The 16,838-nt window shown below is 41.7% G+C and overlaps 1 protein-coding gene across 2 annotated transcripts in view; it reads left to right on the forward strand.

Annotated features, from left to right (window-relative positions):
• Positions 1-16,838, forward strand: part of igf2bp1 (insulin-like growth factor 2 mRNA binding protein 1) — a 64,969-nt gene that overhangs the window by 27,980 nt on the left and 20,151 nt on the right. For both annotated transcript variants that reach the window (XM_067570145.1, XM_067570144.1), the window contains exon 3: positions 14,787-14,835. In XM_067570145.1, the coding sequence (XP_067426246.1) occupies positions 14,787-14,835 (49 nt within the window). The remainder of the gene's footprint in view (positions 1-14,786; positions 14,836-16,838) is intronic.

Raw genomic sequence — 16,838 nt, forward strand, 5'->3', positions numbered from 1 at the left:
ATATTGCCTGACATCCAAATGTACCAAAAACCTCCTCAATTTAGCACATGACTGTCTCAGCTGAGACCCTCCACAGGAGGTAAAACCAGCTGCTATGTTAAAAATAAATTCTGCATACAAGTTAGCTTTTTCCCACTTTTTCCTTACACATCAAAAAGGATAGACAGGTTTGAATTTCTGACACTCATTTGAGCTTCTTAACAGATAAGCTACCTTATGAGGTAAGAATTAAAATATTGGGAAAAATGATATGTATCCGTTAAAAACAGTCTGCTATGTTAATATATCAAAAACACATATGCTGACATCATTTCTAAAGTCCTCATTCTTACAGTAAAATGATTGATTTTCGTTTAGTTGCTCTTATATATTTGTCAGAGTAGATGTCAGAATTCACTGAAACTTATTGTATGTTTTTCATGAATATTAATTTCATGAATAGTGAATATTTATGTTTGAGTTTTATTCTCAGCCCTACATGTAATTCATAAATGCACTAAATGTACTTTAACGTCACTTGTGTGTTAGTTAAAACATAGAAATTATGGCAAACTTATCACTCACATTTGAATAATTTTAGATTTGGATTTTTTATATAAGTGTGTGTGTCTGTGTGTAATATATTTATATATCTATATTACTCACAACCTTTCAGACATGATATAATTTGTTGGATTCTTATATATATAATCATTTATGTATTGGCTATCTTGGGTTTCTAATAATTGTTTTGTGATGGTGATGTAGTCAAACCATCAGGATTTACTGAAAAATCTTTCATGACTTAAATTTGAAATAATTAGTGTCTTGACAGCTGTAAAGAGCATTCAGATATGTGTGATTCTGTACATTTACACTTCAGCTTTTAGCCTTTGGATAATAAGTTTTTAAAAATGTTTTTTTTATTCTACCTTTTCTGAGAGACATCTTCCAACTATTTAAGAAAGAATATATTTATCTTGTCATTCTTGTTTTTGGTTGAGCACTGGTTTCCTCTGTGTCAGTTGCTACTATTTTTCCCATTGTAAAAAAAGCCAGACAGACGTAATTATAAGATTGGAAATATTTGTAAAATACTGTTAAATCATTTTGCGAATCAGAATCACTGATAATTACCTCATGACTCTGACTTCATGCCCGAAAGATAAAGCTCTTTCCTTTGTCTAAAACGTGTTCATCACATTCAGGATCTCATCTAGGAAATATTGATTAAAATCATTTAGATGTTAACATTTTTGTCAGGTGATGATTTTATAAGTCTTACCGCAGGGAGTGGCCTGTCGGAATTACTGCCTTTAAGGCCACACTGTTCACCTTGTTGCTTTAATTAACAAAAAGCTTTGATTTACGTCCAGGACGAACTGGTTTTGAAATTTTAGAAGAATCCTCCTTTACCTATCTTCAAATAATACATCCCTAAACGTTTCCTCTCATTAAAGACACCAAGTGATAAGCTATACTCGCTGACACTGTTATTCACTTTGTCTTAAGATGTAAAAACGTAATATGGCTCTGTCTAATCAGTTAAACCCAGTCTGCCTCAGCCGCCATGCTGCAGTAATGTTCTGCTTTAAGTTCATTCGGCTTTATGTTCTCTTTATCACAGCCGGGGTTAAGCAAAGTCTTTGGAATAATTCCTAAGACACAAAGACAGATAATTAGCCGTCAAATTTGTCTTGAGAACGTGGCACTACGTTGTAGCCTATTAATCTGTTTTTAACCGACACCCGTTTGAGTTTTCTGCCACATCACAGCTTTTGTCGGTTGAGCCTGCAAATTGGAAACAAATGTATTCCTAGAAACGCTGCGGGTTTAATTCAGTGGATCGTTGGTTTCAGTGTTAAGCAGTAGGAGTGGTCATATAGTAACCTAGTTTGTCCATATTCATTCCACAACCTTTCTTTACCTGCCCAGTATAGAAAGCGGCGGTGATTTTGCCCCCGTTACTGAAAGCAAGGGGGAAAACCCGACACTTGTGTTCTGAAACCAGAGTATATCTAGTGTTTCTTCTCTTCTCGCTGACATACTACGACCAAACGCCCATGTTGTATTTCAGGCGTGAGCACTCATGGAGCATTCTATAGTATAACCCCCTCCTCCTCTTTCTCTCTCCTCGCGCAGCCCCTCCCTTCCCTCGCGCCGCTGTAGTAACTCCCGAGTAGTTTTTACGCACTTTATGAATGGAGAGACGCGCTCGTGCTCCTCTGCTCTAGCGCGCGGAGAGAGGGCGCAGGCAGAAGGTGCGTGCACGCGCGAGAACGAGCGAGCGAGCGAGCGAGGGGAAGGTGTGCATGTCCAGATAATTAAAGAGAATCGTATAAGTTGTAACACAAGCTGTGCTCGACTCTGTGTTTTATTCCATTTGACAGTTACTAGTTGTGGAGTAGTTTATCTCAGCCTCTACCTGGACACTGAAAATGATACGGTATCTGTGCGCGCACACGTAGGGAGGTGTGTCAGTTTTAACGGTCTGAATGTTATAACTTACTTTTTTCTATTACATTAACACGACAGACTACAGCTGTGACTTCAATATTACATCGAGCAACTGTGTAGCCCATAGGCGAATAACAATTATCTATCTATCTATCTATCTATCTATCTATCTATCTATCTATCTATCTATCTATCTATCTATCTATCTATCTATCTGTCTGTCTATCTGTCTGTCTGTCTGTCTGCCTGCCAAACAGTTATGGTGGCAGCTGTGAGGTAAAACAGATGGCTCGGATGAAGGCATTATTGTGCTGTTGCACTGACTGAAGCGACCCACAGCCCAACACACCGCCTGCATGGTCCCATGTTCATGTAATGGCGCATGTGGGCTGATCGCCCCCTCCTCCTATGTGCTGTATGTGCTCTGTTCTGGTGAAGTCTCCCCCGTCATGTGACTGCACACTCATTGTAGTAAATGGGCGTTGCCTGGTCAAGATGGCTGCTTACTGGCTCTCACATGTATGTAGGCTATTTATGTATGTAGCCTATGTGTGTGTGGGGGGGGGAGAGAGAGAGAGAGAGAAAGAGAGAGAGAGAGAGAGAGAGAGAGAGAGAGAGAGAGAGAGAGAGAGAGAGAGAGAGAGATGGCATTTTATTGAACCAGAAAATCTGGCTTTTTTGCACATCTGTCTATGCGGGCAACAGCCTCCAACCGACAATGGCAACATGTCAGTTGGTGGTATACTAATAAATGTTCATGGGAGCATTATCTAGTGTGCGGATTCCATTTTTCAGTTTTCCACACCTTCTTCTGTCCAGCATCGAGTATTTATCGCTCGGATGTGCGTGCTTTTGTTAACTTTTGACATGTTAAACTGTATCTCTTCCTTCGCCGCGGCCGCATGGAGGTTTATCAGTTTATTACAGAAGAAAATAAGATTTGTAACCTTCAGATGAACAGACGGCCCTGGTTACTGCCTTGCTCTGAGCTGATTCAAATGCCTCGCCACTTACCAACAATGACCTACCCGCCATTAATTGTTTGCGTTTTGTAAGAATGTTGCAGGTGAGCGACTTTCCCTAGTTTTCTTCCTCTCATATTCTTTCTACTTTAACTGCAGTGACATACAATTTTAGGAACTGTAGCTATCGTTGTTTTAAGTTCACCCCGGCAGATGAACTGTGCGCAGTAATGCCATAACTTGACTCTTTAGCCTATTTAAGGTTCGACAGCGAGGTGTCCTCCCTTCATCCAGGCTATTTTAGAACAGCCAACAACATAAAGCATATGAGTTGTAAGGCTATACGGACATAACATTCAAGTCCGAGTTTTAAAATGTTCCGTTCACAAATGAGAACCACAGACTCATTACACTGCCTTCCTGCGGGCCTGCTGCTCCCCCCCGCCCAGCAGTAGTCCTTAACATGAAATGGCTATAGGCACCACAAAATGGCGAGTAGTGAGGGAGGGGAGGGGAGGAGGCGCTACACAGCGCAGGGAAGAGCTGGTGAAGGTGTGAGCACCTCACCAACTGCTCCTTTCAATTAACAGGCCGCAGTTGGCGGAGAATGCATAGAAAAGAATTTAGAAGTTATCCATAATTTCACATGTTTTGTTAACTGTAATTTAGTAAACTCCCTATCACCGAAGGTTCAATGTCAGCACAGGCCTATGAGCCGAATAAGACATAAATGGACAGATCTGGTCTTCTCCTAATTAATACCCGTTCGCACCTTTTCTCGCGGTGATAACGTCACTTAATTATCCGCGAGGTGGATTCTGTCTGTATTTCAATTTGTAAAAAAAAAAAAAAAAAAAAGAAAAAAGAAAAAAGTCGCTCCAATTACATAACGGCCGAGGCTGAGTCAGTTCCACCTACTCAAAATGGAGACCCTCGCCTCCTCAAAATGGAGGCCTGCCGCACGAGCTGCAGGCGGGGTCAGAGTGGAGAACAGAGCCTGAACTTTGACCCATACTGTTGTACCCCCCCTACCCTAAATGAATTCCACAACTGAGGCCTCCCTCTCTCCAACATGTCGCCCACCCTTTTGTTAAATTGTAACTTCTCTCACACCGTCCTTTCAGTTGTACAGCGGTAGACTAAACATATAGGCTATGTCTCTTTTACTAAAAGCGCACAGAGACACAAATCATGCGTGCGTATTTTTCTGTTCTATTCTTTTCCACGTATGTCCTCGTGTAGTTTAAAAATCTACAAACGTACAAACAGCATTCTTTTATATCATTATGTGCGTTTATTACAAACAGCACATTTCTCCTTAAAGCCGCAAGACTCGCACTTATTGTCTTGATGTGTCCATCAACAATCGTAATAAGAATCATTATTATGACATATTATAAAATAATATTTACAGATTTTTTTTTTTAACTCTTTTTCTGTTACCGTCTTCTTTTTTCCTCTTTTCTAATACCATGCCATAAAAAAACATAAGGGATGGGTATTCGTGATTTTTACACACACACACACACACACACACACACACACACACACACACACACACACACACACACACACACGCATATAAATATTGTATACTTGAGTGCCTTTGCAGATAGCATCTGAGCTGTCAGCTTACTCACCAATGCTCATGGTGGCATCAGTAAGTTTTGATTGGACAATAAAATTACCCTTAAGTAGGGTTTAGTGGGCCAATGGGATTGCAGCGAGCGAGTGAGATGACCTTTCCCCTATAAATCTTGGCCAATCGAGGAGTGATGACAGTCATGATAGGGCAACACTCTCTCTCTCTATGTTTCTGTCCCTCTCTCTATGTATTGTTTTCCAATATTGCCGAGTGGTTAAAAAGGCGCGAACATTTTTTCACATTAAATATGATTACTGTAAATGTGATGTGGTACTGTGTAGCTTATATGGGCTTGTGAGTGAATGGTCACTGTTTAAGAGAGGAGGATGCAGGTTCAGGAGCTGAATTAGTAATGCTGCCATTCTCTGTAGAAATGGCTGTCAAAGCGCCCTTGGGCAAGGCATTTAGCAGAGCTCTGATTGGCTGAGGTCATATGGGGCAGCTCCCAGGTGGGATGGTATGGAGCTTTAAATCCAGAAAAATGGTAGTTGGTGCACAGCGAGGCAATATCCCAGAATGGAAGCTTGAAGATGTACAAACTGACTGAAATGAATTAAAGGTACATTATTATTTAAAACTATTTTATTAGTTTAAAATCACACTAGGAAATGGTATGCATATGAAAAAATCTGCAGATGGCAGACATTGTTAACAAAGGGAGTGGCGCTGCCTGTAAGGCAAAAACTCTCCGACCAGCCTACTGTGGCGTCTCTCATGTGAGATGTAGTGACTACTTTTGACTTTGACATGTAATGGCTGTGACATCAGCTGTCAGAACACTAACCCAGAGAAAGCAGTGCACCATTTCTCTGCCCTTTAGTGATTTAGTTTGGATTTCCCCCCTTTTAAAAACACATTTGCTCTTTTCCATCACTGTTCTTTTTCACACTCTCACACTGAATTTACACATATTTACAGCTGGCGGCAGCCCAGTACACTGTCACGTCCACTGACTGAGCCGCTCCGCTCAAGGTGGCCAGCATGGAATCTCTCCTCTAGCGTTTGTCCCTCTCACTTCCCTTTTTCGCTCTCTGTCTCTTCCACCTCCTCACCCCCGACCTCACCATCTCCTCCTACTCGTTTTCCTCTTTCCATCCACCTCCTGCCCCTGCTGTCTATTTAAAGCTCTCATACAGTGTTACATCCACTGCGAGGAAAAACTCTAGGAGAGGGTGTGGAGGGAGGGACGGGGATGGAAGAAAGTGTGTAAGAGATAGAAAGAGGTAGGAAGAGAGAAGATAGATGGGACACTGCTGGACACACTCTGTACATGAGGGAAAAAAGATTCAGTACATTTGCTCAAGAAAAAGAGAATACAAATGAATTTGTGTTTCCTTTAACTATTGTGAGTATTCAGCAGGGGGCGCAATAAGATCACCTATAAAAAGAGTGCTAACAACCCTCCTGTGCCTCTTGGTTCATTGTGGCGTATTGTTGCTCTTCATAGAGAAAATAAGTAATTGCATCCAACTTTTCTAATAAACAGGTGGATGAAAACTGACGAAATCACTTTTTGATGCTTAGGTTGGACCTGTATCACCTGTAGTAGAATCAAACAGCAGCTCTTGCATCTTCCATCTGACCCTTTCTTTACCTGACCTTAACTCTCTTCTCCCTGCACCAATATCCATTCATGCAGTATCTAATTTACCTCATTTATCAGATCCTGCTGAAACGTCCACCTCAGCGGTTCAGACACCACAGCGGTGACAGTGGTGTTAGCTGGAAGTGTCAGTAGGTGGAGCTAGGAAGGTATTAAGCTGAACGGAAGACAGGTAGTCGGGGTTAGATGAGAGGAATTTGGCTTTTAACGACGTTAGTATGAATGTTGGATGATGGTGTTTGGTTGCCTCGACCTGCTCGCTCCTCACCATTAGCAATAAAAAATTCATCTGTGATTTTATGCTGGCTTGATAGCTCTTATAAAATATTAACCCCCTGCACTTCTGTGCTCTTCTAGCCTGCTGCTAGTGTTTGCTTGGTGCTAGGGGGCATTTGAGAGCAGGTTGCGTAGCGGGTAATGGCTACACTGGACGCCACTGTCTCTAAATGTGTTTCAAGTGCTTTACTAAACTATTATTACAGATGAGACCTGAGCAGTAAAACAATCAAATCTCGTTTAAAGGGAAACTTCTCTTGTGTGGCGTTTTTATATGAGATGTCTGTCAATAAGCGATCGTGTCACCATTTTTAACTCTTTGTGGTTCGGCGCTGCTTCACTTCAGTCTTAAGTTTAGTGGCTCAAACTTTTACATCCATCACAATCAAAAACTAGGACTGCACATGTACTGTTTATTAGGTTAATAGCTAATCAGCCACTTATTTGCGACAGTTATCGCATGATTGTTTTCTTAGATTACACAGCACAATACATCACGGCCGTGCTGACAACAGTACTTTCAGTCATAAGTGAGGGGAGCTCCCCTGCTAAAAGCTACTGACTGTCAGTGATGCTGATGATTTAACACAATCAGGTCAGCTTGATGATTTGCTGTCAAAGATTCATTCACACATACACTGAACACTCTAATTCTAATGTGTAATGGCAAATAAGCACTCTGTGACCAGCTCTTTGCTCACACTTGATCATCCGTAGGGGAACGGTGGCTGCTGATAAAACACATATGCATTCGGGCTCAACCCCTCTAGAGAAGAGACTTGTGGTGGCCATTTAACACCACATCTCCAATACAGACCTCAAAACAGCGTCAGAGTTGTTTGGCAACAGTGTGTTCGGAAAGTTTCTTGCGGCAGAGGCATCCTACGGAGCCTGACCTACGGTACGGTCAGAGACGCATTACTCAACGCAAGTAGTCACACGTGTCACTGACCACCTCCAAATGTGGTCTAAGTGATCACATTTGTTTCAACTGGTATTGGTGGAAACATTCTCCTATTGATCCAGACTACATACCGATTATGTCATGCACGGAAGATAAACATGCCTTAACTTTTAGCTGTGACTGACAGGAAAACAGAAGGTCGCCTCGAAATCGGGCAGAGCCGAGCTCAAACCACGCAGCTCTCTTTCGCTTTGTTTATTGAGTCTGTTATGCTGATTTGTTTAGTCTGGTGCTGAGGTGCCGCGGTTTATCACGTTGTTTGTTGGTGAGGTCACTTGAGACCCTTGCAGACGGCTGCTAATGCTGGACGCAGTGAAACTGTGGATAAAAGGCTTTGCAATGTATCGATGAGCACTTGTGAAGCAGTCAGCTGGAAGAGTTTGTATGCACTTTGTTTTCCTTTTACCGGGAGTGTTTCTCAGAGAGTCAGGCCCGTCCAGTTGCATCATCTTGACGTCTGTTTGACTGAATGTGAAGCCTGTTATCTGAACACTTGAAGTATACTGAGCGTTGGTCCCTGTAGCCCTGCTTCCATGCGTTTGATTTGATGCAGCAGATTATTCAACACAAATGAATTAAGTCATTTTCAAAGTGAAAATAAAGAAAAGATAAACTGTAAAAATTCTCTCCTATTGTAGCTCAACCTCTCTTTCTTTCCTCGCACACTAAAAACCTTCCAAATATCTGTCTCATCAATATTAATGAATATTTACCTGATTTAGCAAGTGAAGATATTAGTCAACACCTTCCATCTGGGTTGCATACGCTCTGCTGTTAAAGATGTCAGTCAAACCCGTCAAACTTGCCTTTTTTTGGCTTTGAAAATTCCCACTGGGAGTAGTAAAACTGCCAAGAAACACACACGCGCACACAAACAGCCACACATTATCCCCCATTTCCATAATCTTATTTGATCTAAAACTTTGGACTGTGTGGCTGTGAATGGCATCATGCCCATGTTGATGTGTGTGTTATTATATGAATGTGTGTACCGCTTTACTAGACTGCTGGGAACAGTTTTCATTGACTTTTCAGCTCATAATCTGTCTCTGTCTGACTCTCTCAGATTTAATCAGCTTAAAAGAAGCACTACTGCTAACCATACTGTAACACACACACACATACAGTTTCCCAGAAACTTTCATGGTAGCGTTGTACTCATTAAGCTACACAACACCAAGTGGATGGATGTAGATGTTTATAGGAAAGCCAGTAAACCACAACGAGCAGTGGCCAGTGCTGTACTGTGCATTCATTGTTGGCAACATGATCAATAAGTCACCAGAGGTCCATTCATGGCCCACAGTGCTGTGCGAACAGAAATACATTGGTTCATCGGTTATCACAGCGGAAGAATATAACTTGCATCTTGAGCAACAGAAGGCCTTTAAGCTCTCTATAACTCATGATGAATCCTAAGATGCTGAAAAAAGGCATATCACATGTGAAATATTATACTTGTATACATGTGAATTCATTGTATATGAAATGCTGTTTCAAATGTGACAAACCACACGTGCATTAAAGTAAGTAAATAAGTAAATGTATTACATGTGAAATTGTTGTTTTCCTGAAAATTACATGCCGGTATCATGAATTTCATGAAAAGCTTGTATGCTTGTATTTGCTATTTGTGTTGCCACGCGACATCAAATTCACATGTGCCAAAAGTCAGAAAAAATCACCAGGTGTTTGCATTTGTGTGGTCATTGGCCACTAATAAACTGAACCAATGAAAAGCCACCACACTGTGCATATACCAGATGACAGGAATAAACTGCATTGCTCATTGCTATTAGCAGCTTGAATATGCTGTTCATCATTTCATGTAGGCTGTTCACCACTGAATTGTAAATATATACACAAACTAGGTTGGCCAACATATCATTCAACCACATTCAAGCCAAAGAGGAGAAAGGCCTGTCATCATAGCCTCCACCCGGGTGCATCTCACTACCTCCCTGTTATCTCTTAAGAATTTTTTGTCTTGTTTGAATCTTTGTAGTCTCAAAGCGGTGAATCATACAAATGGGGATAACTTACACTTTCAGCAACAGTCTCCTCTCAAGGGCATTCTCCACAGACTCCACACACCTGGCCAATCGCTGCGTAATGTGGGTGGGATTGTTAGATTGTCTGTTTGGTAAGGTTACAATAATTGTCAGACCCCACCACCGTAATTCCGACGTTGGTAAGATGTGTTGTGAAGGGGTTTGAGATGCTGCACAACCACCTGACAAACACTTCGGTTGAAGCATACTGGTGCCTTAAGACTTTACTAACTGAATACAGCACATGTTAAGACTCAGCAAAAGAACAACAGCATCACCCACAGCATGAGTGCCCTGTTAATAACTGACAGCAGTTCTCAACTAATCAAATGGGGTCCGTCTTGTTGGTTGGTCGACACCGGGCAACAATCTGGAGCAATTAGTCTTGCAGTGGCACCTTGTCTGGAAGTGTGATAAGCAATTAGCTCTATGTCTCTATGTCACAGTCGTAATGAGCGTGTATCACTCTGCAGATCATTAGGTAGAAGACTGACTCTTTGAAAAGGTGTTGGAACCTGGTGATGTGGGCGCTCAGCGCTGCACCTGATTAGAGTTAGGGGCAGTAGGATGCATGCTGATTGTTGATTTCCTTTTTAAAAGATCATATTGATAGAGATGACATATTTAGCCCACGTCTTTTGCCAACTCTCACTAATTTAGACAAACCATCACAATCAATATTTAGTCACATTTATTTTTTTGGTCAAAGGTCTGACCATACAGGTGTATTGGTCCACATCATTTTGTCATTCCTCCTATTTTTGCCTTCTTCTTTCTCTTCTTGCTTTCCTCATCCATGGTTTCTTCTTACATGCTCTACTCAGTGTGTTCTCCTCTAGCTGATAGTCATTTAGGGTCACGTTGCATTCTTTTGAATATGAAAATGTAGGGCACACACACAGACATGCTTCGCTGTGGTCCCAGGGCCCCCTCTGTCTGGTCTTAAGAGCTCTGACCCTTGGCCTTTGACCCTCCTAGAAGCGAAGCCTTTCCTCCTGCTCCTCTCCTGCACCTCCTCCTCAAGGACCTCACTCTTTCCATTCTCTTGCTTCTTTTCTTCCTTCTCCTCTTTCTCTCCACTCCTTTGTTCTGCTGAAGGCTGGAGCTGAGCATGGATTTAATGCCTTCACAGCTGAGGGAACCTCAACAACTCCAGTTTTTACATTGGACTTCACACATTTTCAGGCTTCATTGACAGTGTTTTTCCATCATTGCATATCAACAATGAACCAGGGATGAGGATTTGAGACCAGATTTTGTTTTTGTTTCACTCGTGGAAATTTATTTAAATGGGACATTTTGACCATTATGTTATTCACTTATAATTCTATTGAACTACTGTCTTTTGTCATTTTGTACAATCAAAAACAAGAAAACAATTAATTTCATTTGAATTAAATCATATTATTTAGAAGTCACTCTTTCAAGGAGGCATCAATGTACCTGATACTAATGATAAGTACATGTATGGTCAGTATGTAATCATTGTGATTTAGTGTTAATTTAGCAAAGAGCTCAGGTTGACAGAGGGTGAGAGAGCAAACGGGCCAGACCACCCCAATAAAGGTAGAAGGCAGATGTGTAAAAACATTTTTTAAAAAGACAACAGATGAGTGAACAAGCGGGTAAGCAAATGCGAAGCATGTTGTTTTGTTGTCCATCCGCCCGCCCATCCATCTTCTTTGCCCGCCCATTCCTAACCTGTTGCCATGGTTTCAGCCAATGGTGTAGGCCATGGGTTAGCAGGCGGCGACAGTAGGGGTCAAACAAGTTCAGTGATGGTGGCTTGATGGGGGTGGGGATGTGTGTGTGTGTGGTTGGGGGGTGGACTGGAGTGATGGTATGGAATGGCGCTGGAGAGGATAATGGGGAGTTCATGTGTTGATAAGGTGGAACCTTGCATACGTATGTGTGTGGCGGTCATGAAGGTTTTGGTGTGAACGGTGGAAGTTACACATATAGAGGTGTAGAGAAGGGGTCAGATTTCTGTGTGTTTGGAGGGGATGGGGGGTGGAGTTGGTGATATAGCTGACGGTCCGAGCATTGATTGAGGATCAAAGGGCTTTTACATTTTTTTTGGTTGGGGGATGTCAGGTATTTTGGATGCACAAAAGACTATTCATCTGTGCTGGAGCCTCCTGGGGGTTTGGGTAGAGCTTAGTATGGGAGGTGGAGATGGGGGGTTGGTTGTTGTTGGGGTATAGGGTCATTGATGCTCAGTTGGATGGGGTGCAGGATTAGATAAGGAGTGGTAAAGATGGAATCACCAAAGTGATTACCAGTGAGGTCAGCAAAGTAGATTACAGCTCTTCAATACAAGCAGCTCCAGTGAGGAGGCCAAGACTGTGTATCACACATGCAACAGATGGAAAAATAGGCCTGTGTAGGGATGGAAATCAAGAACCATTACAAATGGCCTGATTCTTGAGTATCAATTAGCTACAACTCTGTTCCAAACAGTGATTTAACACCATGATACACCTTCCTGGGGTTTGATGTCATGGTGGGACTTGAACTAGATACAAAGAGTACTCGCACACTGAATCAGAGCTCCCTTTAATTTATTTGTGACGTTTGGACCAACTGCAGGTCTTCCTCAGGCAAATGGTGGGACCTGAGCCATGACACAAAGGAAAAGGAAATTGGTGTGGTTTACTACATATGCACTACTTTCAGTAAGACAGCTCTGTAGCTCTGAGCTACAGAGATTAAGCAACTTAAATCAATGCTATAAAATCTGTATGTACTTTTATTTTATTACTTTATGTAAAGGGGAGCAATTAAAAAAAATGCTATAAAAACAATAAAACCCTAACCCTAACCTTAAATCATTTTGCACTTTTCTTGTGATGGAACAGTCCCAGAGTTCCCAAGAAAACACAAGAACTGAACCCCAAGAAGGTCACAAGAAAACGAAGGACGCTTTGTGTTACTAATGTATTGAATGCAGAAGGGGGGAGGAGGGACATCCATATGCAATAGAGAAGTGGTTAAAGAAGAGATGCAGCCAAGAAAACATACTCACAAGGCACGGTTACAGTGATAATAGCAAATGTGCAAAACCACACCTGCTCACAACCTGATACAAACACATTAGCTGGAAGAAATACAGGATTAAGATGCACTTGCACACACATACGACTGCCACCCCTTCTAATCAGCAGTCCACCCTTCCCCCACTGTGTGTGGGCGGTTGAACAGGACGCTGTCCCACTGCTTTGCTGTTGATTCAGTGGTTTTCTCCAACAACTGGAGCTCAAGCCCTGTAATGGCGGACTATAGCAGCTGGACTGTGATGTCAGATGAGGTGCAATGGGGAAGTAGACAACCCTCCGACCCCCATCTGCAGAGATGTTTTGATGGTCAGACTCAGAACCCTTATAGCAGCCAGGAACAAAACGTTTCTAGCAGTTTCTCTGCTCAGAGATAGTGGTACAGATGGTGCAGGGATATCAGGACCTCATGGGCAACGCGTCGGGATGATACAAGACTATCTCCATGAGAAAGACACAGAGTGCCCACCCGACTTGCTCATGCACAACTGCTCCATCTGTGAGTGGTTGAAATTGCAAAAAAGGTTTGTTTCTAAAGAAGCATTTGGGCCTAACGTTGAGTTTCCCAAGTTGAGAAATCCCGAGCGAGAATTGAGTCATCAATGTAGGTGAACAAGCCAACAGTGTTGGCTCTTCCTGAATGGATTTCCAAAGCCTGGCTTTTACTCTGGGTACCAGTATTGTTGAGTTGTAGATGTAAATATGAGATCTCTTGTTGCCGAAGTTGTCTTCTTTTGGCAAGAATTGTGTGTGTTCAAACATGCCAAAAAGGAGTGTCTACTTACAGTTGAAAAGGCTTGAAGTAGAACACATGCTGTCTGCATTGCATCATTTGATGTGTGACAGTCGACACCTGTTCACTTCAATTCAAGAATACTTTATTTATCTGTCAAGGGGCAATTTGAGGCGCGCAAGTTTGCAGACAAAGTACACATAAACAGTTCATTCACACACACTGGACGCATCGTACAGATGAAATAGTTATGGTACTGTACAGTTTGTGATATGTGAGATACATGACCATGGATATAATTGGGGTGTCTTAGAAGTTTCCATGATGTGAGATTGGTAAAGCTTAGGCTGGGCAGAGAATTCAGACTTCATTAGAGATTCCTAACCCCTTTCAGACTGTAACAACAAGCCCGGTACAGTACAACCTGGGTGTCTTGTCAGTGTAAAGGAGCAGACACACCCATCCAGTGTTAGGGTTAGCAACCCCAAAAAGATGCTTATTGGAGCATTGGATGGGAGTTTTTAGCTTTTATTAAGGTGAACGACAAAGAAATGTTGCACCAAAAATAAAAGCAACATTTCAGTGAGCACTTTTAATGACATCAAAACACAAAAAAACATGTTTGACACATAAACTTTTAGCACAATGTGGTTAAGCAGTGATGTGTATGAAGTATGGCGACCAGGTCAGTGGTAGTGATAGTTGAACCAGTCAGAGCTGATGGATGGAGTGTTAGTACACCGTTTTGATTTAGTGTTCGCACCAGAGGAAGTGACTTCAAACAGACTCTCTTCCTCTCTCCACTTGTTTGTCTCTCAAGACACGTTCTGACTTCATTCAGTGCCCTCGTCTTCCTTTCACTCTCTCATCCGGTAAAGTGTTACACCTGTCAGCAGTGTCCACTTCCAACACACACACACACACACACATACACACACACACACACACACACACACACACACACACACACACACAGTATTTGACCGCTGAGACACTTGTCTTTCTGTTTGCAGGTTTTTTTTTTTAACTTCCTAACATCCTCTCCTTCTTTTTCTCTCCACAGGACCAGGAAGCTGCAGATCAGAAACATTCCACCTCACCTGCAGTGGGAGGTTAGTCCCTTATTCCTCTTTTATTTTTCTTGCTGGGATCATTTACAACCACATGACATTCCTGCCATCCACAACATCTTCACAACGTATTTTAAAATCTGTTGTTTGTCTTGTGTGGGCAAAGGCTCTCTGTAAAAAACAAAACAAAACTATTGGCCAGTTAGCTAGTCAGTAAAGTCTTTGTTGTTTTGTTGATATTTGCTAAAATATATGATATTTCACTGCTGCTCTAATGACCCATACTGTTGTTAGTGTCCTTTTGGAGTCTCTAAATGGCGTTTTTGGGTGTTCAGCTTGACAAAATTGTTATCATTACGTCATTTGGGTCCAGCCTTGTAGCTGTGGTTACATTGTGTTTCCTATTTCACACATACACTCCTTTACTTTAATCTGATGGCAATTTAACAATTCAGCCTCATGTCTCAGTAAGCACCCTGGTCACTTTTATTAAAGTCACGGTGGCAATCTTGCGAGGTCGGACCTGAAACATTTCAGTGTGACTTTCATTAGACACAAGTCTGAATTAAAGACTGCAGCACAAGTAAAAACATGCAGAGAGAGAAATGTGTGCGTCTTGTTTCACCTTTCTAATATCACTATAATAAATTTAATATCTCATCATCTCTTGTGCACAAAATCGGTTTAATTAATTTGGGAACACTGTGAAAAAGCCAGGTGTTGAGGAGATGGATCTTCTCATATCAGATGAGTCTATAAAAATGATTTTCCCCTTGTGATATGACTGGAGCAGAGGAGGTTAAAAAACCCTCACACGCCCTCTCTGTTTTTTTCAATTTGCATCGATGCCAACAGTTGAATAAATGAATATCTAGTGAAATGCTTTAGATACATGCAGCATGTGAGTAAATAGGAATCAAACAAAAGTTCCAACTAAACATCCTGTCATTCAGTGCTTGTACATGTCAGACGTTGTAAAACAAGCAGCGGAATTTGCTTTCTAATAACGTTAAATTATGAAACTGATGTGAAAATGTGTCAGTGGATTCACTGTGAGGAATGATGGACTGTCACTTGTGTTCACAATGGTCATTAATTAAGGCTTCAACAGCAAAATACATTTAAAATCCATCAGTGATTCAGCCTGTGAACGAACAAAAAGTCTCTTTTCGTGCTGTCATAACATTTTTAACTTGCTCTACTCTCTCTCTGCTCCGTCTCACACACCAGGTTCCAAATATTGCATAAGCATCTCTTTCAGTAAATATCCCATCACGCCTGAATAAAGCCGTAGGGTTAAAGACACTTCTGTCTGAATGACAAAAAGCCACCACTTTAACAGATAAATGAAGAGACCAGGATCATGACCATAGTAAAATAGGTTCAAGAACATTCACATTATATTTTGTGATTTCTTTTGGACCTGTGTGTAAATTAGGGAGTGCTAAGGTGGTGCATTGTAAACTACAGGAACCTTTTGAAATGGTATTACTTGTGATAAAATAACTTTCACATTCTTCCAGAAGCCAAACATTTTCTGCTGGAGTGAACAGACCTGAGCAGCTTGAATCTGCAACCGTTTTTTGGTTCAAAGAGTCTCAATTAGTCTTAGAATATACAACAACTTCAAAACAGCTTTGTGCAGCTGATGAAGTGAAGTCTGACTGTCACTTCTAAGTCATAGCCAAATTCTGTCTTTGTGAAGTGGATGGAGGGGAATGAAAGAAGCAGATTGAAAGTTTGCAGCCTTATAAAGTCCGACTGACAGCATGAAATAAAGGTGGAGTCCCAGCAGCAGGTGATAACTCTGGCAGCCATGTACACCTGCACTGAGCAAAGTTTCTCTGCTCATAGATGAAGACAGAATCCTCCACTCTGAGATTCTGTTTGGATAATACCATCCAGGCTGACCTCACTGCAAATATTTGCAGCACTTGAGGCATGTGTTTGTGTGTGTGTTTGGGGTGTTTATGGGTCATATTTGGTGACTATGAATCATGTGGCCGGGAACCACAAATCTACCAAGCACTCGCAGCTTTGTGTGG

This window comes from Thunnus thynnus, chromosome 17 (genome assembly GCF_963924715.1).
Source record: "Thunnus thynnus chromosome 17, fThuThy2.1, whole genome shotgun sequence".
NCBI classification, from domain to species: Eukaryota; Metazoa; Chordata; class Actinopteri; order Scombriformes; family Scombridae; genus Thunnus; species Thunnus thynnus.